The sequence below is a fragment of the Prinia subflava genome, chromosome 8 (genome assembly GCF_021018805.1).
Source record: "Prinia subflava isolate CZ2003 ecotype Zambia chromosome 8, Cam_Psub_1.2, whole genome shotgun sequence".
Taxonomy (NCBI): domain Eukaryota; kingdom Metazoa; phylum Chordata; class Aves; order Passeriformes; family Cisticolidae; genus Prinia; species Prinia subflava.
The window spans coordinates 22444582-22468477 of NC_086254.1; the positions used below are offsets into that span (position 1 = coordinate 22444582).

Here is a 23896-nt window from a genome sequence, read left to right on the forward strand (position 1 = left end):
TTAAACAACTTAGGTCATTTTGCTTCAAATGACAGAGGATATTAGTGTTCTGACAGTCACATCACAAATTCATATTGTCATGTTCTGCATTGCCACAGAATCTCCAAGTCCCTGTATTTTCAGGACATATTTGGAACCAGAAATAAAACAAACTACCTGGTAAAAACGATTACTTAGGCAGTAATTTTACATTATTAACCTCTCCCAAATGTGGAACACCCACCCAGTATCACAGGATGTCCCCCATGGTATCTTTCCTACCACTGGCAACAGCCTCATAAAACTGGATTTCCCATTTTTACTTTAGTGAAATGCATACTTCCAAGATTACTTTTGTTTCACTTTACTTTTTTATTTTTTCTTTTTAAAGAAACAGTCCACACTTTTTATGTGTCTTTAAAGATTTGTTCTGTTTTTAAATATGCTTGGCTTTTGGAGAAGTCAGGGTAAATTGTCTGGATTGACTTACAAAAATAAGTCACATTTAGTTTGCTAAGAACTGGAATGATTTAGGACTTCAACACCTTTTTTCTTGGTTACCCCTCTGCTGCTGGAAGCTACTGCCCTTGCTCTCAGCCTTACGTGAGCTATTCCTCTGCCTCGGCACATGCCTGACATATTCTTCTGTGTCAGCCTGCTCAGCTTGAGGGACCAATGAAACACCTCAAACTAAACTTCCTAACTTTTCACTCAGATACATTAAAGAACCCTCACAAATTTCAGTGAGGCCAAAAGGATAAGCATTATGAATAGATAAAATCAGGTGACAGGGAATAATCAGTCAGGGAAGCTCCCTAAAAGCCCTGGTGACGCCGCGGTCCGCACGGCGCTGCTGGAGGAGCCCCGCCGGGACTGCCTGTGCCGGCTGGCCCCGCACACGCCCTCGGGGCCAACCCCAGACAGGGCAATAGGGACCGGCTCCTTGCTCTTGGATACAAACTGGGCAGGATATGAAATAGCAGGTCAGACAAATCGCTTTTTAGTTGCTTTTGAAGGGAACAGTAGACCTTGTTCCTCAAATCTACTCATTGGATTTTTTAGCCTTTTTCTTCTCTTTTCAAAAATCCTCTCTTAATTCAATTCCAGAGGCTTGCCTATACCTTAGTGTGCCTACTCCTGGCTCTGCTATGAGCACAACTGTTCTCCAACACAGCAAGTTGTCATCCAGAAATTAAGAGAAAAGCTTTCTTGTTGCTCCCTCATATCTGGCCCTTGGAACAATCATTGTATTCTGCTTGAATTATTTGTCTCTGAAGAACTGGTGGCCTCAAATTCCTCCACTCATTTATAGATTACTTTTCCTCTTAGAGACTGAAGCTTTTACTGTGTTCCCACCACTGAAGTGAATCTATACCCCCCCCACCAGCATTTTACTTTTATGGTATGAAAAAATAGCAAGTTAGCAAGTTTTTTTGGTTCATTTTGATTTTTTGCTGAAGAAACAGCCACTGCAGTTGTAGAATTCAAAACCTAGAAAGGAGATATGAGCTGCTAAGGAGGAGCAGCTTCATCTAATATTTAGCGTCAGACTCTCTATGCAAGAATACCCTACATAACTCACTTCAGATTCTGCCAAGACTTTATGCATGCTTTAGCAGTTCAACAGCTTATGTGTTATCATGTGTTATCACTGCTATGTAAACTTATTGAGACTCCACTCAAATCGGTAAGAGACAAGAATTCACTACAAAAAAACAAGAACCCCATAATTCTGCTATAGCCTAGAAGTACCTCCCATTAATGAACAGGCAAAGTATTTATACATGTACATAGATTGTGTGTGTGTGTGTGTGTCTGTGTGTGTGTGTGTGTGGTGGGGGAGGTAAAATCTGGCATAAGTTTTAGAAACTAAAAACTGAAACACATAGAAAGCGGGAAAGTGCTCCAAACTAGTGGCAATTTACTGCCAAACAAGATTTTTAGGTAGGACTGTGCAAGGACTCCAGGCAGGCCTCATTGCTTCTCTTCCTGGGCATAAGCAGGGTGCAGACCCTCCTGCCCAGAGCAGGCAGCCCCAGGCCCTGTGCAGGTGGGGACCCACACACAACTCCTCTTTTGTGCAGGTACAAACCTAACAGAATCTCATTCCTCTGCTGTTGCGTATTCCTCCATTAATGCACAGAAATCAAATTTCAGAGACGTTGTAGAAGTATTAGCACTTCTCCATTTGTAATACTGCCTGCAAAGTTAAGTTTTTACATATATACACAGACTATAAAATCAACTGAATCTGAGATACGCAAGACCTTATTTTTCTAATCTGTTCTCTTGCCATCTTCTTTATGTCTTTGGAGATATAATTCCCTCATAAGCCAAATGACTGATAAACTTTACATGAAGGGAAAAGAAAACATACTTTATTTCTCAGCAACTCATAACCTTCTGTTTATCACCTTCAAAGTTAAAATAAGTACTAGAGTTGAAAACAGTTGAAAACAGTTATTTTATTCTAAAATCGCTATAAAGGCAGCTCCAATTAAAGCTGGCAAATGAAAAGTAAGGGCAGATGAATCCTCAAAAAAGCGGTTTTGTGCAAATAACACCAAAAATAACAAAAAACCTTGCTGCACAGATCTGAAGAGTAAATTAACAATTTTTCAACATTCTCCCTTAATCAGGAGACCTTTGTACAATTACTTTCATCAAGTTCTGGACCCATGAAACTTTCCCAGTTGATTTTATAGCAGAAACACCGGTATCTCCCTTCTCATACAAACATCCCCCTGCCCATACCCATATTGTCTTCAAGAAGAGAGAACGTGGAGAAATGGCATTTCATGGTTCCTCTCCAGCTCTCTCCTGGAATATGTTTTTCCTGACAACAATGAGAACTTCTTCAATGGGTATGAAACATTGCTATGTGCATCATGCACACCTCACACACATCTCAGTGCTGATTAAAGAAAGATGTGGAGAGAGAACTTCCTATAGCATTTCACCATGTCTGAACTTCACACTTGAAACTGATCTGAAATTGATATACATCTTTTCCTTCTCCCTCACTTCTGCAAACACAATAACTGCACCAACAAGGACAAGGGGTGATAGAAGGATTGTCTCACCAGGGACTGAGTGCCCGTTTCAGAAGTTCTCTTAAGGAGATCTATATCTAATGAAGTACCAAACCTTTTTCTCCTAGGTACTCCAAAGCAGACCACCCTTTTGGAGAGGCATCCCAGAATTCTGACGGCATCACAGAGCCTCATATGAAGTATGTGCAGGAAATCATGCTGAGTGTCTTGGATTGTGTGTCCTACCTAAAAGCTTCTAAAGGCAGGAGGAAAACAGACAAGTGTGACAACTGAATATCACAGTACCTAGACACACAACAGGCAGGGAGATTTCTATCTAGCTCCCACCACTGCCTGATGTTTAGACTGCTGGGAAACAGAGACCTTTTTTTTAAGAAAAGAAAAGATTTGTATAATGAGTGAAGACAGAAATTATTAACTTATCCAAATTCTACTTAAATGTACATTACAGCGGACAGGTAATATTCCTCTAAATGAGAAGCTCTGCAATGCAAAAAAAGTGAGATTTCTGTCACTGGTGCCACAGTTGGTGTATCATTAAACAAAAAAGGACACTCAAGCCTAAATTACTCCCCATACACCAAAAAAACCCACCAAAAAACCAACCAACCAAAACAAAACAAACAAACAAAAAATAACAACAGAACACCAAAAAAAACCACACAGGAAATTTGCTTTCACTTCATTTCAAAGTCTCAACCCTTCTGACCAATTCCACCAGCTCAGCTGAAACTTGCTTACACAGCAAATACAACAAAATAACACAAGCCTAGAAAACAGAAGCAGACTAAGACAGTATGTTTCTCTTCCTCCTTTGAAACTGCAACTCAAACATCATCTGTATTTAACATTTCTTGATTCTAAAAATCAAGGTAAGTGCCTAATCCTCAGCCACTCCAGCTATCATCTCCCAGTCAACTACAAACTGTTAATTAATGTATATTTGGGCTAAGGACTGTGACTCTCATTTGCAAATTGATTTAAACGAGACTACTGAAGCAATTTTTGTCCTCTATTCTGTTCCTTCCTCTCCTGAAGGTTAGACCTCTGTTTTTGACAAGACTGCATTTGTTGCTTAAACATTGCCCTCTACAATTCAACATTTAAGCGCTTAAACAAACCACTGTAGCCCTTAATCTGCATTTATACAGAAAGCTGTAGCAGCTGAGAAGACAAACCCAGACACCCATTCACAGTATGGGACTTCAAGCAATGGGGCGAGGCAAACAGGCACAGCAATAACTGGCATGGTCACCTCACTTTAACACACTTGCAAACGTAAATCAAAGCTCTAAGCAGAGAGTAAGAGTGAAATTGGTGGGAATATCTTCTGGTTTGGGCTACTGCACTCTGAGATAATTAAGTGAAATATGGATTCCAGGATATTGGCATATCACATACACTAGCATTTCCAATGTTTGCAATGGCCAATACCGAAATTATTTTCTCAAATGCACAATATTAATGCTGTGTTGTGTCTGCATCAACCAGTCCTGGTGGACCTTCACCTGCCCATCTCCTTTGAGCCGTGCAACAGTGGCAATGCCCTGCTCTAGTAGGAAGCTGAAAACACCGTGTTCTCTCTTTTCTTTCCCCTTGTACAAAGGTTCTTGCACCCACCCCACAAACTGCTGGAGTGAAGCAGAACAGAAATAGATTGTGGGGACAGAAGAGTTTGCGATGTGGGACATAAGACACAACAGGATGCTGCAGTGGTGCAGGGATGCAGAACTGAGGAAAGCATCCAACCCCACCCTGTGCTACAGTACCCACCAGACCAGGTGTCTCAGCATGTCGTGATTTCCCTAGACAGATCACATCAGCTGGCGTGTGAGAAAAGGCCAGTGGTGCTCCTGTGAGGCCATGACTCCACCTCTCCACACACCACTCCTGCACAAATCTCACCAATCTCTTACGCAAATGGTTCAATAATCTCATGATTTCATGCTAGTTTTTCATTTTGGTAGTGGGTTCGTTTGAATAAAATAGTCATGGCCTCTCAGAGTCAGAACTGGTGAACAAAAATATTTTATATGAAAATAAGGAGAATTTGTAAGGGTAACACCCAACAAATATGGACTGAAGAGATATCTTTAAAATGAATGAAAAGGAAGGAGGTGAAGCCTTAGAAGATCAGAATTGTGCAGAGGGGTACAAAATCTACCAAAAATAAATGCTCCTGTCCTAGAGGACAGATTTCCACTGTGAATTTCAGGATTAAAATACTTCTTTAATTTGCCTTCAAACTTCAAGTCTGAACCTTGGAGCTAGAAAATTTACAGAGGAAGAAACTTCCTTTCTGTGGCATCTCTGAAGTTCCAGCTCCTCACCAAAAAAAAAAAAAAAAAAAAAACCACCCACAAGTGCAGAGAAGCCACAAAAGAGAAATGTTGTAGATGCTAACTTTTGTAACAACTTTTCCAAAATTTCACCTTGGATTCAGCTTGGCATTAGTCAGTATTACTTTGCTTGACCAGACTGTTTTTTTCTAGTGAATGCAGGGGCATTCAAACCCCTGTACAGCAGTACATTCAAACCACTGACATTTTCACTTCATTTCTGGTTTTTACGCCCTTTGTGCTCAATGTGTGCTTGATTGCAGAACTCAGGCTTGTACTTACTGCTTTAAAAAGTACTTCTGCATAGTGTTGAGAAGGATTTGTTTCAGCAGCTAGCACACAGACTAGGCAAGCGTGAAACCAGATGTCCAAGTGTTTGCACTTGGACTTGCTGAGATTTTAGCATGAGCACAACTGTTAAGACAACTGCCACTGAGTAATTCTGAGACCTGACATAGCTTCTTTGTTCACATTTTTACTACTCCCTGAGAGTATTGGGAAAGTGGTGACTGGCAGTTCCTGAAGGGCCAAGACTTACATTCTACACCTAACGTTCACACAGGAACACTTTGGCAGGAAGACTCTCCCAAGGGTCTCCCGCATCCAGCAGAAGTACTCCCAGAAGAGAAAACTGTTAATGCCTCCCATCCCCATGGATTCTTTGTCTCTGCACAGACACTGCCTCTGGTTATGCCTAACAGTTCCCCTGGAACTGAGCTAAGACCAATTCATTGAGTGCTATCTGCCAAGGATGTCAGCTGGTTGTCAGAAGACTGAAATGAAGAATTAACATTTTTGTTGCACTTTTCCACAAAAAAAGTCACATTGTTTATGTGACAACTTTTGCTTAGTTTTTTCTCCTAAAGGTAAGAAATGGTAAGGTAAGGAGACAAGGCTTTGTTGGTTACTTCATCCGCACCCTTTGGACAACTTACTTTGCCTTTCTGCACTTCCACCTTTAGTTTCTCCATCTACTAAATACTGGTGCTCTACTTTGAGATGATCCAGCCAAAAAGGTGCTGCATGAACCAGCACCTTTATTTTTAATGCACTTCACAACAAAACTTTCTTCTTCTCTAAGTGAAATAGTCTGAAAAGTTTCTTTCCACTGGATTGAACTGGTTTTTGATACCATGCTGCCCCAGCAGCTCACTCAGAGCCACATTAAGAGAACTGATGTTATGCAGCCTTGCCTCCACACACCACCTGGACATGGTAACTGCTGCCACTGCAATTTCATTCTTGCTTGCTGTTTGCAAATTTCAGTTCCTCTGGTTGTGTGCTGTAAAAATTTTGATTCATGCTTTACTTTCCAAATATTGTGGCTTTTCTTGTGCAACTGCTTAAGAAAGATGGCCTGCATTGTGCAAACGGATCTCTCATGACAGTGCACGCACAGTATAACAGACAAAGCTCATTAAGAGCCTGGCTGTTCTTTCTAGCTTTATTTCACGTCAAGATGCACATTAGCTGTTTTTCAACAGGGAAGAAAACAGAGGTCACAGTGGAAATACGTGGAAATACCAGATATACCTTGCTGTTCACAGTGTTCACATTCTACAAGCAAAAGGTGCTGATACTGCAAGGTGACGGGCACCTGCTAGAACAGGCTGAGCTTTCCCAGCTCCTCCTGGCTTTTGCACCCCTCAGGATGAAGTCTGTAGAGGTAGCAGAATCCCCAAAACCTGCTCTTCCAGATATCATTCGAAACAGAGTATCACCCTACATATTCCTTCTTTTTCTATTTTCCTCTGCAGCTCAGTGTAACTGCAGAAAACTTCCAGCAACCTTCACCAACAGATTGATCCATAAAACAAGTTTCATCAGCTTGATCTGTTCACCATGCCAAAAATCAAGATGAATCCAAGCACACTTAGAGAAAGAAAGGCTTGCTTAACTGACAAAAAGAGGAAAACACACATTTCTTCAGGGAGTGTTTTGCTCACTGAGTAACTGCCACATTAGGCAAACATACAAAAAACCCAACCCAAACTAACAATGCAAATCAAAACAAAGTAATAAAAATTGTGCATAAGTATTAATTTATAACAACAGGAACTGTCCACAGCTGATTTTTTCAGAGAACCACCATAGCTAGCGAACAGTAAAAGACTGTGTAAGGATGTCATATGTCTTAGTGACCTGTTCTAACCACAGAAGTGTTTACTTCAGTACAGAAGTACTGATCCATGCTTCTTTTTGACTCCTTCCGTTCACCTAAAACCAATACTCTTTCCAATTGTTTTTAGTTCCAAATTCTGGACTATACTGTCAATTCTGTGGTTCGGTTTTGTTTCTAGATGTTTTTTGCTCTTGTTCCCCTAACTTCCAAGTGCAGTTATTCTGGGAAATGTTTCTTCTAAGTGTTGGAAGGATGAATCCACAGAAGTGAAAAAAGCCATCTACAGTAAGATTATCTGTCCTTGCACAAGGGCTTTGCAATCATTGGAAAGGAAGGCACTAGCAAGCAAGAACATGGAGGCAAAGTCACAGCCAAAGGACTGAATACAGCACAACCCTGGGAGTTCAGTGCTGGCAAAGTTGGAGGCCTACTCAGTAAAAAGCCCAGCAAAACACATACTGCAACACTCAGTGCACCGTATTTCATGTCCCCTTACCATTTAATGCCTAAGTTAAAAAATCCAACTTTTCTCTGGTATAAATAACTTAATTGGTAAATCTCACTTTTCAACTATACCTCCCAAAAATACTGTCTTTGTCCATACAGCCTGAAAACCGTTGCTTATTTACTGATGAGTTTTCAGAACACATTCTGCTCATGTGAACAGACGGCTTGTGCCAGCACAGAAGATGGGACATGTATTTGTAACAGTGGTTGTTTCCCACGTACATTTTTAAGAGCCAACAAAGGAGACAAACTCTGCAAAAAGCGTCTCCCCAATATGCATCTCTCCTTTTCCTGTGGAGGGAACATGCCTCTGACAAACCAGTGCTCAAAGCAAATGCACTTCTGCAGCTCTCTTTGGAAAATTTCCCCCATTGTTCTGTCCTTATTGTCTTGTCAACACCCTCTCCTCACAAACAGCTGCTTCCCATCTGAACTGATTTCCGAGCACAGTTTCAATAACACAACAAACAGAACCACCAGCACCCAGAGCGATATGAGTTAAAAAATTACATGCAAGTGTCCAGTGATCATCATTTGAAGCCTTTGATTTTCTTCAATAAAAAGGGAAGTAAATAGAAGAGAAATGATCAAGCACCCTTCATATGAAGGACCAAAATACTTTCAGTCTACAATATCTCAGCTGACAACTGTCGCTGTTGACACTGCATTAGGTAATTAACATCCAGTTCCTTTTCACACTGTCCTGAAGTAGTTGACAGCCATTCAAACTGTATGTCTCCTCCTCCACAGACTAAACAAAAGAACCCAAGTAATGATGGCAAGAGTCAGTAATGACAAAATCTAAGGAAGGCTGACAAAACATATTTCTAGCATTTCTGGCCTGGCACCTAGAACTTTCATATAATAACAAAGCATCAGAAGTAACACCATCCACATCAACACCCTCAAGGAAAAGCTACCACTGGGTCTGAGTGTGAGCTCCAGCCTACCAGAATCCTGCTTTATCACTTGGTGCCAGAGCCTGGCATGGGACCTAGGGCCATGCCTCCATCGGTGAGCCCACAGGGCCAGGACATGCGGCTGAGCCTTGCAGTTCTGGGAGAAGACCGGGAGAACGTTTCCTGGCATGCACTGTCCCGAACAATTGTCAGGATGGTGCCACTCCCAGCAGGCAGTCTGAATGCAGCCACCCTGCTTTGAGACTCAGAGCTCAATGGTACAAGACAGGACCAGATCACGCCAGCTGGCCACAGGGCCAAAGAGCGGCACTGTTTTGTTTATTACATTTGTAGCCTAAGTATCTTGCTTAACAATACAGGGCTTTAACCACTGATGAGGTCTCACAACACAGGTAAACTTTTGCGTCCATGCCTTCTCCTCTGTGACCTACATATTAAATAGCACACAGCCTACTCATACCTACAGAGAGCTTGTCCATTTTTCCCACAACATGGATGCTATTTAAGAATCAGGTTTGAGAGTCCAAAAAACTTTTATAGCCTTCTGTTACTGCCCCTTCATACAACATGGAAGGGGCTTCTTTAGCCACCTAGTGATGAGGTTAACAGCCAAGGCTCCCTGTGAGGTGATGCATTCAAAGCAGTTGCCAGATTAGACTGAAAGTCCCACGAGACCAGAGACTTTGCTGTGTAGCTGAAACTCACCCATCTATCTGAGATAAGAATTTGCATTTTAGTGAGTTCTTATCAGGAGTCTGCCGCCAAAGCAAGGCTTTCCATCAGTGACACACACACTCTGAATATCAGGAAACTCCTCTCATAGTCATCTTCCTCAGCATCCAAAATAATCCCTGAATGCAACCTTTCATGTTTTCCCCTCTTTCCTGGCAAGCATTTCCTTCATGTATCCCACCACGGGCTGTTCCAAATTAACCATGCTAGGATGCCAGAAGCACGAGCAGGCAAAACTTTCAAGACAAAAGTGTTATCACTAATGTGATTTACTGTAGATAAAAGGTGTAAGAGGATATGGATGATGTTAGGCTTTTTTTAAATCTAAGACCATTCTGTCATGCACAAAGGTAGTAAAGATCTGGCAGACATCCAGTAAAATGAGACTCGTGTTTAAAGCTGCTTCTTAGTAAATTGCTCAGATCTCAAAGATGAGTATCAACTCCTTGGTGGCAAGCTCAGCAGCCAGGGTCACTGGTGCAAAGGACTGTAGCAGCCTCTCTGTACAAGAGGTGTTGTCAGGGAAGGGGCAAGCAGTGTGCCTCTCAGGGATCAGCATCTGCCCATTCTGACAGCCTGGGCCAAGACATGTCAGCAGAAAGGATGTGGGTTTGGCGTCACAGGCAGCAGCTCTGGTTCACAACTAAACCAGCAGCCTCATTTGTGCAAGCCAAACTCCTGGCCCAATCATATCAAGTTTCACACCCAAAACATACAGTCTAACAGTTCCTAACATATGCTTGAGGCAGGAGCCCTGGAAATGTTGGTCCTATCACTTAGCTAGTGGTATCTTAACAATTCCACAGGGAATATATAAACAGTACTCTGCCTATCAGATGGTTTGCTCCTTTTTTTTTTTTTTAATTGAAAGTGCATTACTGAGCCAAATAAATTAAGACTACTCTACAAAGATTTTTAAGGGCTAAATAACTGCACTTGTTTTAAAAAAAAGTGTCCTCATTTTAGATAAGCAAAGTGGTTTGGGAACCAACAAATTAACCTGTTGGCATCAGAAGTGACCACAGCAGGTCGTCACAGAAGTACAAAATGAAAGGTTAAGAATGGTCACAAAAATTTACTCCATGAGTCATGAGACATCAGATTAACTGCAACAAGGTATTATTTGTATGGCTGATATGCTTCCATAAAAATAATTTCAGCAATGGTAATAGCAGAGAGAATGACCCAGTATCCTCACATGAACCTAAATGCTCCTGTAACTCAGTTCCACAGTCCCATTATCTCATATGAACCTTTAAATAATCAGGAATTAGAAATCTATGGCCCTTTCTGCAAATCAAAGATACATGACATAAAATTGTCACTGTTTCCAGAACTGTAGGAAGGGACATTGCCAGCTGGTTTGTAACAAGTTCTTGTGCTGACAGCACTGGGTGAAAGGGCAGACAGGCCTAAGATGAGCCTCACAATGCCAGAACAGTCAATTCTGCCTTCCTGTCTCTAGGCTTGAAGTGGCCTATCTGAGCAACATCCAGCTTTGGGCACTCAGTGTCTCATGGCCTGACATATGGCATTCAGCTGTGTAAGCAAGGAGGAAGACTCATTAGGAAGAGTGAATGAACTGTTTTCTCAACACAGAGCTGTTTTCTCTTACTCTGCTTTTGAGATCTGCAGTTCAACAGCAGCCAATGTCTCTTCAGATGAATGGCACCTACAACAGGGTGACGGTGGTATGCTTCAACCAGACAGCCACCCTGAGCTTCTGTCCCAGTATAGACCCACTGTGTTCCCTACGTCTGCTACAGCCTGACTCAATCACACCTGCAGAGGTGGTGTGAAAGCTTTAATCATGCCTGACTGGGTAATTAAGGAGGACTCTTCATCTGAAGCAATATTTAAATCCAACACTTTGGTCAGATCTCACGCATGCTGTTGGTGCAATCCCCAGTCCAAGCCTACAGTTTGTGATACAGAAGGGAAAAGCAGTCAAAGGAAGTGTTCAGTCTGGATGAGATGGCTTTACATGAATTGCATTGCTCCACAAGAAGTCTCTGTAGGTGATTGAGAAATGATATGGTTGCTTATTTCAAGTTTCTCCTTGTCTCTAGCTGTACTCATTCCTGGTAACCAGGACAGGCTGCCATTTGCAGAGGAATTTCAAGCTTCATCAAAACCAAAAGATATATCACCATTACATCCTAAACCACATCACAACTGTGCAAGGCCTTTACCATTGCAGGCTGGAAATCCATTTGGGGAGACAAAACCAGAAAAGGGATTCAATGGCTGGAAAGAAGACAGAAATTAACACAGTCCCTTTATATTTTCTTGTAAGTGCTTGAAGCAAGCAATAGGCAGGCAACAAAAATAAGTAATTTCTTGAAAGCTTAATTAGTCGCAGACTCATCTGGGTGCCTGAAGGCAGACACTGTGCTTGGGAGATCCTGCTTTTTCAGGCCTCAGAAAGCCTCTGTGTGGGATGCCTCTGGGAGTGCCGGGATGTGCACACAGTGCGCCAGCCTGCAAACACTTCTGCAAAGCCTCCTCCCCTGAGGAGGGTTAAGTGCTGCACTTGCAGGGCATCCCCCAGAAGTCTGACTACCTGACTGCTCCCGTAAATGCTTTATGCCAGCACCTAGTCACAGTCACTGGTATGAGCAATGAGTTGTCCCCAAATGCAGGTACAAAATCAGACAAACCTTCCTCTCCTGTAACAATAATACTCTGTGTACTGTACAAAATCTGTTAAGTAATCCACTGCCTCACCTCACTCCAAAGTCTTGGGAGTGCCTTGCTCCTGGTGTTTTGGGGACTACAGTTCAGGACACAGATAGATTAGAGAATCCAGATAACAGCACACGTATTACCAGAAGTAAAATTAAATAGTTTTTGAGAAAGCAAATTAAACAATTTGACAATTTAGCATAATCTGAAGCAAAATGTAAAAACATTCGTGAAGTACTTAATGGATTGATGCAAAGGAAAAAAGAGAGTAAAAAGATTAGACACTATTTTAGGTATTAAGAAGACATTTCTATATATTAACAACATCTAAACACCAGGATAAACCATCAGAAATTACGATCTTTCCATATCAGAACATCTTTGTCAAGATTCTCTCCAAGGCTACTTTTCACGATTCTGTGACAAAACGTAAAATTAAAGAATTACATTTCCTACCCCTGCAAACCAGTACTCCTGCCTATGGCCGAAATACTGTGTGACCTGGGGAGTGGGAAATTATCAAAGCTTTTAAATTTTTTTGCTTCCTATATTTAGGGACAAACAAGTTCCCATAATGGATATCAGTCTACTTCCTGCAAATATCAGGCGGAAATGTTGTAAAAGCAAAAATGCATCCGCACAGTCCAGCTGTGTACTGAGCAACTCTAATCTGTTCTCTGCAATGTTTGGTTCACTTTTTGATGCCCATGCCCTTTCCTGCCAGAGCCCAGGGACTCTGTCCCTCCCCTCCCTCAGCTCCCACAGTGCTATCGCAGGAGAGTTTTGTTGCAGAGGCACCAGCGTGGCTCTGGGAAAGCCCAGGGCAGCCAAGCACTCCCTTCTCCCTCAGAGATCATGGCACATGTTCAAACAACAACTGGCATGCCTGAAATGAGAGGGAGGGACAAACGGCAAAAGGGCTGATTGATCACAGCACAGCAACCAAGAGGAGGGAGAGGTGCTGAGCCAGAACAAGGTCAGACACCTCACTCCAAACGATGGAACAAGACCAAAGTAGGTCTGAGATAAGGGGTAACAAGGATCTGACGAACACCAAGCTGGAATGAGTTAAGAGAAGCAAAAAGAAATTAGTTTTAGTTCTCACCTGTATGGCAGTAAACTGGTGAAACTACAAGCAATTTATTGATATTTTCTCACCATGGAAATTCTGTGAGAGTGCAGAAAGTACAAACACCTTCTTTCACATAAAAACCTGCTGTACTCCTACGTAACTGACCTGTAAAGGCTCACTGCAAAAGGCATGAGCTCAGCACGCTATCTTCAAAGTGACACACTAAGCTCATACAGCTCAGAATAGGAGAGGACCTGGGTATTCTGGATCCTCCAGCCCTGGTCTTAGACCTGTGGTTGTAAACTGGGCTATCTAGACCACGGGCTCAGACAAATAAATATTTTCAGAGCTTTCTCTTCTCTTTGTTTTGCTTTTCAGTTTCTCACTTTTGCTTCATCTTTCTACATCCAGACTGTTTTTTTCACTTTCTTTCTTTGTATCTGGGGCAAAAGAACCTCTTTATTTGCATTTCAGCCTTTAGTTGCTGATTTTGCACTACACTTGGTCTAAATAGAAAACACTACTAGCAGAATTTCCAACCCCAAATTCAAGAGCCTTAACAAAAGGTCCTAAAAACTCAGGAGCATTCTTGTTTTGCTAATGTTCTATCTTCAATTCGTGCTTTATGTCCAGAAGGGCTAAAACCATGTCATTTAAAATGAAAGCCGTCATGTCATTTAAAATGAAAGCCATAATCGTCCGCAATTTACATACTTCAGGAACTAGGCTTTCAAAACAAAACAAAACAAAACAAAACAAAACAAAAAAAAAAAAAAAACCAACAAGCTCTGTGACTTCAAAACTAAACAGAAGAACATCTTGATCATTTGCAGTTCTAACAACCAGCTGTAGGTGACCAACTGACCCAAAATAACAGATCAGCAAAGCTAATTCAGATCACTTCCAAACAATTTCCTTTCCCATCTTCTTCCTCTTCCCCAAGTGCTTTTTTAGCTGTATCATAATAAAGGAGCAACATTACCCAAACTATATGGTTCACCTTCCAGAATCAGCGTTTATCTGTACCTACTGAGGGTGAACAGGCAGAGAACAGGGCAGGACAGGAAACCACAGCTCACAGCTGAGACAAATGGTCTGTTTGCTACCTTATTAGAGCACCAGAGCCTCATCTTGGATGCAAACAAGATTGTGAAACAGAAAGGGAAGGGGGCGGGGGAAGGAAGACTAAACAAAGCCTGTGATGCTTATCATGTCTCAAGATGGGTGGAGTGCAAAATCCAGAGACAGATCAATTACACCTACAAAGCAAGCAAGAAAGGAGAGAAAAACATAAATATTTTGAATCAGTAGGATGTGGACTAATTTATCTGATGGCACATGTCCTAACGTAATATTTATACAGTTGATGGGATTGAAGAGGATTTGCAGTTTTCATACAAAAATAAAGGAATGCACGATACTAAAACCTAAAAATAGTACTGGTACAATTACTTATCCAATTTGATACCTATCTGGTAAGAACAATTCACCTTTCTTACTGTTTTCATGCCTGCACAGAACAAACAGCAATTGCTCAAGTTAAAAGTATATCCTGTCATTCTGACATTAAAATTTACAAGTTGGTGGTTTGTCTCTGGAAAAATGAAAGAGACATACTTATATACAATGTAGAGAACAATTTAGCTTTTTATATTCACAATTATCTAAGCTGTGGGAGCTGCATGTGCAGGTTTGAGCTGAATGTTCAGTGAAATAAATGAATGTGGGGAAAAAAAGGTGATGCAATAAAATATCTACCACTGCAGTCCAGTGTATTGGATAATACTGCTCCAACACCTCCACACGTAATTCATGATTACATCTACAAAATGGTAAAAAACCCTTTAAAACCTTGCCAGCTAACTACTGTGTACTCACTATTTCATCTATTTTTAGAAGGATGCCCAGTATGTCTGAAATTGCTCAGGGCTCCTGTGTCTCCTTACTTGAGAGCTGGTCTTTAATTACTGAAATACTAGTGTCAGATTTGACTGGGTTTCTGTGGAATGACCGTGCAACAGTCAAACGCACCACGACCTTTCCCCAGCACACTGTGCATGACTCCTCCACACAACTGACACGAGCAAGGACAGTTACCCAGAGCCTGGCTAAGCCTGAGGGCTGCACCTCCAGCAGTGCTGGCAGCCCCACATTCCTGCACAGGACTGCATGCCACCAGACAGATGCTGGCATTCATCCAGCTGGTCACTCTAACTTATATTATCACCTGGTGTGATTCCATCACACAAAAAAAAAAGCATTTATAAAATTACATAGGAGAACAAAACCATTTCTGTATATGTTAGAGTTAAAAGAGGCCAAAGAATTAATTGAATCTTAAAGTCTAGAGACTGAGAATCCTTATGGTTTATGATCTCACCAGAGACTTACAACAGATTTATCTGCTTTTATGTCTTTGAAGTTAATCTTACTCCTGAAACTTTTACTGAAGTTCCATTCGGTTCTGACAGTTCTCCATTTTGCTTCCTCTGTGATCAGTAGCTCTTTAATGATGTTAGCAGCAGTACATTTCCATCTACTCCATGCAGTTCTCCCTGCTGCTTAAAAACTTTGGCTGTGTAATGAGCCTTTACTAGTACAGTCAGTAACACAGCTGCATAACTGCTTATTGTCTATTAATACTCCTGAGTTACACAGCTTTTCTTCAATGATGATTCCATAATTAGCAATAATACCATCCCTGCCTCACAAAACGGCAAATAGGACACAATACTCTGTGTGTGTATTCATAATTAAATTAGTAACTTCAGGTCATCAGCTGTGAGCTAGTAGAAAAGAGTTTTGCCCTCTCCTTCCTTATTTTGAGGAAATATCTAGGATACTTGGGACTATTGAAATAATGGTATATATAGTATCATATCTATATCGTATTACAATTTAATATAAAATCTAGACTCTGTTTTAAAAAACAGCTATATCCCTTGAAATTGATCATCTCACCTTGTAAGATGTGGAACAAACCACAGGGTAAAGCTATTGAGTTTAATTCTCTCCATAGTTATGATACATTATACTATAATAAATAATGCACATTAATATATATTTTATATATATATATATATATATATACACTCACATATAATACAAGTATCAACAGGAGCACCAGAAACTAAACAGGAGCTAAACTGACTAGGAAGGCCTTCTCATGTCCAAAATTAAATGGAATAACAATTACTACAAATCACATACAAAGTGAAAAATGAGACACCTAAAGTACATTTACAGATACAGCTCCATTTGTCAACATTACTTTAGGTATGAAACATAACAGATTCTTGACACTATTTTATTTAAATGAATAAACACCTGTAGCATTTTCATTAAATGAGTACACAGCTCACAATAAAATATTCTTAACAGTAACTAACACGATTTTTATTGTTCGAAAATAGAACTCTGTGTTCTATAACTGTGGGCCTGACATTGGTCTGAATTTAGGCTTCAGGCTCTGCTAGTGTCTGTGTGAAAGGCAGGCGAGCAACTTTCTCATGTTAGCCTGAGAAATCTAAAGGAGGAATTCAAACAAACCTTGGGAAGTGAGAAACCATCCGCAGGTGGTGTTTTTCCAACGTGTTTACTGGAAAGAAATGTTTACTAAAGGGTGTAGACGCTGAATAACCAATCATGTTCTTTGTACCGAACTACTCTATAAAAGTAGAATTTAGAAGAATAAAGTTTGCTCTCATCTTTACCATCATGGAGAGTCATGTTGTTATTTCTGTGCCGTCCGAAAACCATAGCAACATCTAACTTTAATTATTTAATTATAACTTTAATTATACTTTATATTAAACTTTATATACTCACTTTATTAATTTACACAACCAAAATATGGACCACAATCTTTTAGGCAAAGCAAATAAGGACTGACTCCTTATGCTAATAATGAACCTATTTTCCCCTGCAGCTAAGTAGAAGAATAAAAAAAGAAAAGAAAAAGGAAACCTTTTCTTAAACATGATCACATATTCATCTCCTAAAACAGATTAAAATACAGTAAGTAAATTGAAGTTACTTTGATTTATTTGCAACCACATAGTATTAAATACTTACAAGATTCTAAATACTTTAGAGATTCTTGTACATTACCAGGGAACACAGGCAGCTGCTGCTAGCAAGCAACTTCAGTGCTGTGAATAAACCCATAGAATTTAGCTGTTTGCTTTTTAAAACACTGTTTATTGAGAACACTTAATGAGGACTAGGGCTTCAATAGCAAATATTTAACCAGGAGCACAGCTTCCCTCAGATAAACACAACTGTCCCAGCCTACTTGGAGGAAACTCATTATGATGATAAAAGAAACGAGATTTAGCTTTCCTTTATTTAACCCAAGCTATTGAAGTTTCTTAAGCAAAGGAACCCATACCCCACATCTGTCCCATCTCCTTTTTGACAGGAACAAGTTTCCAGAAGATCTGGGTACGGCAGTCCTCCTGCACAGAACTGCACTCTTTCAGTGCAGCCAAAATTCCATCTGGATCATATGGAGTACAAACCATTTCAGTACAACTCACACTATGGAAAAAACAACTAACCTTGCCCAAACATACTGGAGTGTTAACCTGGTGCATTGTCCCAGGAAGTACAACAGTGCACATTTATTTTGCACTGGTAAGTGCTGCCCACACAGATGATGAGTGGGAGAAACAGAGACCCATGGGGCAGGAGGGGTGGCTCCTGTGCAGCAATGCCAGCACGCTCAGGAGAGCCAGCACAACGATGTGGCCTGCACTTGTGAGGCCAAGCAGAGCTGAGAATACTGAGTCCCAGGGCTACTGAGGTACCTCCATCAGTGTCATAAAGCAAAACTTTTGGCCTATCACTGCATCTAATCCCAGTGATTATACAGATGATATTATCCTTGCATGTTGTGTTGGCTGTCCAGTGAGGGAGCTAGGGCAGAATTCTTTCCGTGGGCTGTCTTGTTAGAAGGATTAAGTTACGACCATCCACATAATATATACAGAAAATATTTCACACTTCAAATTTTATTTTTAAAAATTTCATCCCATGGCTGCTCCTTTTACCCTCACACGCTGCAGTAGATCCTCATTCTCCTTTCCTTGGGGCTAACACCATTCAGCTATCCGAAAGCAGCTGTACAGATTCGGTCCCTAAGATGTAGGTCAATGACTGAAGAAACTGACATTATTTAGGACAGCACATGAATATTTGACATGTGCAGGAAGTTAAGCTTGTGTATGAATGCTGCTCTAAACTAAGGCCCAGAGATAAGAAAGATCCTATCCTTCAGTGCTTTATTCAAACAATATCCAAAACACAAATTCCGTAGGGAGGTAAAGCTGCAATTCCAGAACCAGCACCACAAGATAACACCACAGCCATTCTACACCTGGTGAAAGAGCCTCAGGAGGGCTCTGACTGCCAGCGGTGCCAGCCAAGACCTCAGTGAGTGCGCTCTGTCAGGAGCTTCTCCTGCCATTACCTAGGGTGTATTACTCACTACTGCTCTAATGAAAACTGCCAAGTTAATGAATACAAATAAATAAAATACCTGTTTTGGTGTTTTAATACATGAAAATCCCATTTAGCTGACACTGTGAATACATTTAGCTGTAGGAACCAGAACTAAAAATATATGTAGCTTGAATCTACATCCTAGCTTGCAGCTAACAAAATCTCAAATTCAGTACTTAGGACAGAGGAGTTTTCTGAGGGATTTTGGTTTTGTTTTGTCTGTAGGGTGGGGCTCCTCTACATCTTACAGCTTTTAGAAGAAAACCTCCTCGCACTGAGAAAGAACCACAGTTCTAAATGAAGCTAACTGGCACTTCAGTTGGAAAACTCAAATTAAAGGCTCTGAGTTCAACTACTGGAGAGAGAAGAGGAGGGTTCAAGTAGAGACTAGTTCATAAAGCAACCGCATCCTTGTCATTTATCTTTTATGCTAGACAGTTTGCCACTTTGGTAAATCTGAAAGACACTGAAGACAAACTGATTTTGAAAACAAACAAACAAAAATCTTGCCAGAAGGACAGGTCAAAAGGGGACCAGGGTCTAAGCCCTTTAGAAACCAGAGTTTAGTCGTTATCTACGAAAACACCAGAAAGAATTTCTGCCCTGACCAACCTTTTAGAAATCTCTGCAGAGACTTCCTTTGCTTTGATTTTTGATCTCTGTGTGATCACTAGTTTATTCCTCTTTTTTTTTTTTTTTTAATCCTATATTGGTTATCTAGTAACTTTTACTGCAGGAGTAGAAGTTTGCAGGAGTGTGGTGGTACACAGATGAATTCCACATTTAGAACCTACATAGGAAAATGGAAATATCCAGATGGATTTTTTTCTTGTGAACTAGCCCGTGAATAATTTCAGAGGCAGGTATAATTGTTTCCATATGCACAGACACACCCGGCACAATCACAAATTTATGTTTACCATTAAACAAAGATAAATGTACAGTATTTATTTATAAATAACCGACAGTAAGGGTAGATTTTCCAAGTGGGTGTGAACAACAACAGCCAAGGGACGAGGCGTTCTGAGAGCAGACGCGCTGCCGGAGCGCGGGGCCGGGCGCGCTGCGGGGGCCGGCGCTGCCCGCGCTCCGCGCCGGGGACCAGAGAGCCGCGGCTCTGCGGCCCCGCGCCGCCCCCGCCGGGCCTCTCCAGCACAAACTCTCTCTCGGCGCTCCGGACTCGGGCACGGGCACTTCCACAACTTGTGCCCTGCCGCCCTCGCAGCCCCCGGCCCGCCGGGAGGAGCCGCCCCGGGCCGTCCGCCCGACTCCGCCGAGCCCCCGACGGCGCTCCCCAGCCCCGCGGTGCCACTCACCGACTGCAGGAAGCGGAGGGTCCCCACGTAGTCGCGCTCCGTGCTGAGGATCTCGTTGAGGACGCAGAGGCGGAGGCGCAGCTGGCGGTCGGTGTCCCTGGGGCAGCCGGCGGGCTCGGCCGCGCCGGGGGCGCCGGGCGGCGGCGGCTCCATGGTGGCGGCGCGGGCCGGGCGCTCCGCTCCCCGCTCCCTCAGGAGCCCCCCATGGCCCCTCGGCCCCTCCTCACCCGTGGCCGGAGGCGCTACAGAGGCCGGGCGCTGGGCGATGCCCGGCTGCGGGACATACCGGAGTAGCGGCGCGGCACCGCTGAATAGAGCGCGAAGGGAAGTCCCGGTGGCGGGGAGGGGGAGCGAGGGGAAGGAGGGACGGGGCGGGCGCAGGCGGTGGAGCCCGGCCCCGAGGGCCGGCGGAGGGCAGCGGGGCGGGGCGAGAGCGCGGGGAGTGTGGCTTTGGCATCTCCGCATCCCGCATCCCGCATCCCCGGTAGCCGCGTGTCCTCCTCACACGGAGCCCCTCGCACGGAGCCCCTCGCACACAGCCCCTCGCACGCACCGCCTCGCATCCGCACTCCCTCACCCCCTCCCACACTCAGACCCCGCTGCAGACCCCTCACACCTCGCCCTCTCGCTCCCCTGCCCTTCACAGTGTTGTGTTGCGGCACGGCCCGCACAGCGCGGTGACAGCGCGGTGACAGCGCGGTGACAGCGCGGTGACAGCGCGGTGACAGCGCGGTGACAGCGCTGCCGGACTGTGCTCAGCCCACGCTCCAGGAGCGCAGCACAGCGCGATGGGCACACCGCGGCTTCCCGCACGAGCGGGCACTGCCGAAGTGCCGAAGTGCCGAAGTGCCGAAGTGCCGAAGTGCCGAAGTGCCGAAGTGCCGAAGTGCCCCCAGCCCCGCCCGCCGCTGAGGGCGGTCACACACACGGCTCCCTTGTCACACAGGAATGCACTCAGCGCAATGGACACAAACGTGCCGAAATAAGGTGGCACGGACATGCCAACAAAGAATAAATGAGAAAAACATGTTTCATTGCTCTCAGTCCAAAATGCAGAGGTTTTAAGTTGGTTGCAATTGCTTGTGCAAAGCATAAGGGCAGGGATGAACAGGGAAAACTGAACACAAAACCAGGCTGAGGCCTGCGATTCAGCATTACTCCCCCATTCCCGGAAAGCTAACTTGGTTCATACCGATGGAGATTCTCCCAAATATCTTCATTTCCCCATAAGACCACTGCCAGGCTTTTGTCAAACTACAAATTCTTTCTTTTTCCTTTTTTCTTTATTTCTTTTTTTTTTCTTTTTTCTTTATTTCTTTTTTTCTTTTTTCTTTTTTCTTTTTTCTTTTTTCTTTTTTCTTTTTTCTTTTTTCTTTTTTCTTTTTTCTTTTTTCTTTTTTCTTTTTTCATTAAGAAAAAAGGTTTCAAGAGGAAGCTTTAAAATGTTAATAATGTGAACTCCTAAGAGGCATAATAATAGAGACACTTACTGGATGTACTACCTTAAAAAAGTAAACTTAGCAAAGCTAAATGTAACAAATAATGTAATAATTGTCATCTTCCCCAGGCTAAACCAAAATACCTCTTGAACTTTTCTTATATCAACATGGGCTCTTTTTTTTCTTCTGATTTGACTGATCATTGTTCTGATTTTAAAGTTTTCTATTCAGGAGTAAATTCAGTAGTCTAACATACCCAATTGTCATCTCAAGGCTTCATGGATATCGCATTTCATGGGATGAAAAAACAGCTCTTGGGTCAAGACACAGTTGGAGCAGGCTGCAGGTCTGCAGTGCAAAGAAAATATCTCAAATGCTTTCAGCCCTAGGTGGGGAAATTGTCTTTATTAAGTGTCAATATTTTATTTCCCCGTGTCTCCTAATAAGGAGACACGAGTAAATAAAATACTGACACTTGGGTCAGGGTGTGCAGTTATCGTGATACCCTGCAGCAGCACCTTCTGCATCCTCATGGGTGGCAAAGTCAGCCTGAAACACGATCGGTCAAAAGAGAACCAGTGGGAAAGGTCTCATCTCCCCGAGTGTCGGGGCCCGAGGAGAAGCCCCGAGGGGAGGCGATCAGAGCCCAGAGGGCTCCGGGCGCTCTGCAGAGCGGGTCTGGGGCATGCACGGGGAAGCAGAACCTCCAGGAAGTGAGATTAGACTCTAAATTCACTGCTTTTCTTTCAAGTTATTTACATTTAACCTTTCGTTTTCTTCTGAAAGTCACCACAGCGTTTTCATTTATTTACTCATTTTGTGTCCAGTTGATCTTTTAAAATCATCAAATGGTTTTCTTGCTGTTTGGGGCAAGAAGCAGGAGGCAAGACTTTCTTTTAAAATATTCTAATTAAACAATATACCCTGTTAGGAGAAATCACCATCACCAAAGCTACGCTCCCACCCTGTGGCTGAGTGAGAAAGTGTGGCTGGACCATTGTTTTACTAGCCAACAATGGGCCTCTTTCCCATTGAATCTTCCTTTGACACACATTTAGGTGTTTGGCTTTTCCAGGATCCTTTAGCAGTTTGTTCCACATTTAATGAGTACTATATGAAAAAAATTTTTTTTGCTTTAGATCTGATACTTTTCTTGGTTGCATCTTAACTTCATTACTGCAAAAAAATAGAGCTCAGTTACTGTCTATGCTTTACTCACCATTTAAAGATCTTACAGACCTTTAGTTTATTTCCTCTCAGTGCTTTCCACACCAAGTTAAAATGCTCTAATGTGTTAGACTCCCCTCACACTGAAGCCATTTTGCACGGCTAACCATCCTTCTTGCACTTCCCTGTACTTAGAGGAGCTCTGATACATGCTCTGAGAGACAGCAGTAAAAGGTTTGTGTGAGATATTAAAGAAGTCTGTGTGCCAGGGACCTGTTCAGGATACAGCAGTGGTCTGTGTGCTGCTTCCACAGAGGGTCCAAAATGCTGCTGCTGAGCAGAGAATAAACCCTGACTCCAGCACCTGTTTATTGAATGGCAGCAGCTAATTTAAATTCCAATATTGCATCTGTGGATATACAGAGCAATTCTAGAAACTTCAGTCAAAATGATGTAGTTAATAGAGATTTCCATGTGCGTGATTAAAATCAGGTTCTGGCCTCTGTGCAGCAGACATGAATCACTTTTCACCTGCCCCTATATAATTCATTGCAGATAACTGATTTTCCTAAAGCCATTGAGGATTTATTCTAGCTAGAACTAATTCCTTTGAGTTCTACAAATGATTAATCTTCAAGCAAGATATATGGAGGTAGTTTGCAGTGAGCTTTGCAGAAATAATTTCTTTTCTTCCCACTCTTCAGGAACCTAGACTGCCAGTGGAGCATTTGCATTTCTCTTTTTAACATCAGCCTAAAAATAGGTTTAAGATAAAGATGCTCAGGTAACTTGACAGCAAAGTAGCTTGGAACAAACAGAGGCTTAGAGTGAATATGGTGAACAAAGAAAAAGAATCGCTAGGAAGGGTTGGATGGAATTCTCTGTGATTAGATGATAATATAATACACAAATTTAGTTAAGCTCTGAAAGCAGTTAATTAGACACATGGTGTGTGGCAGAAGGACATAAGTATTATGTCCATTTGAAAGCAGGAAACTGAGATGCACACATCTGAAGTGGCTGTGAATATGTGTAAAACAGACCCAGCTCCAAGGGGCTCCCT

General features: G+C 42.5%; 1 protein-coding gene across 2 annotated transcripts in view; it reads right to left on the bottom strand.

The window, feature by feature from the left end:
- The window catches only part of PREX1 (phosphatidylinositol-3,4,5-trisphosphate dependent Rac exchange factor 1), a 112956-nt gene extending 90514 nt beyond the window's left edge, over nt 1-22442 (bottom strand). For both annotated transcript variants that reach the window (XM_063404130.1, XM_063404127.1), the window contains exon 1: nt 20228-22442. In XM_063404130.1, coding sequence (XP_063260200.1) covers nt 20228-20692 — 465 coding nt within the window. In that variant the 5' untranslated portion in view covers nt 20693-22442. The remainder of the gene's footprint in view (nt 1-20227) is intronic.
- Between the last annotated feature and the right edge of the window lie 1454 nt (nt 22443-23896).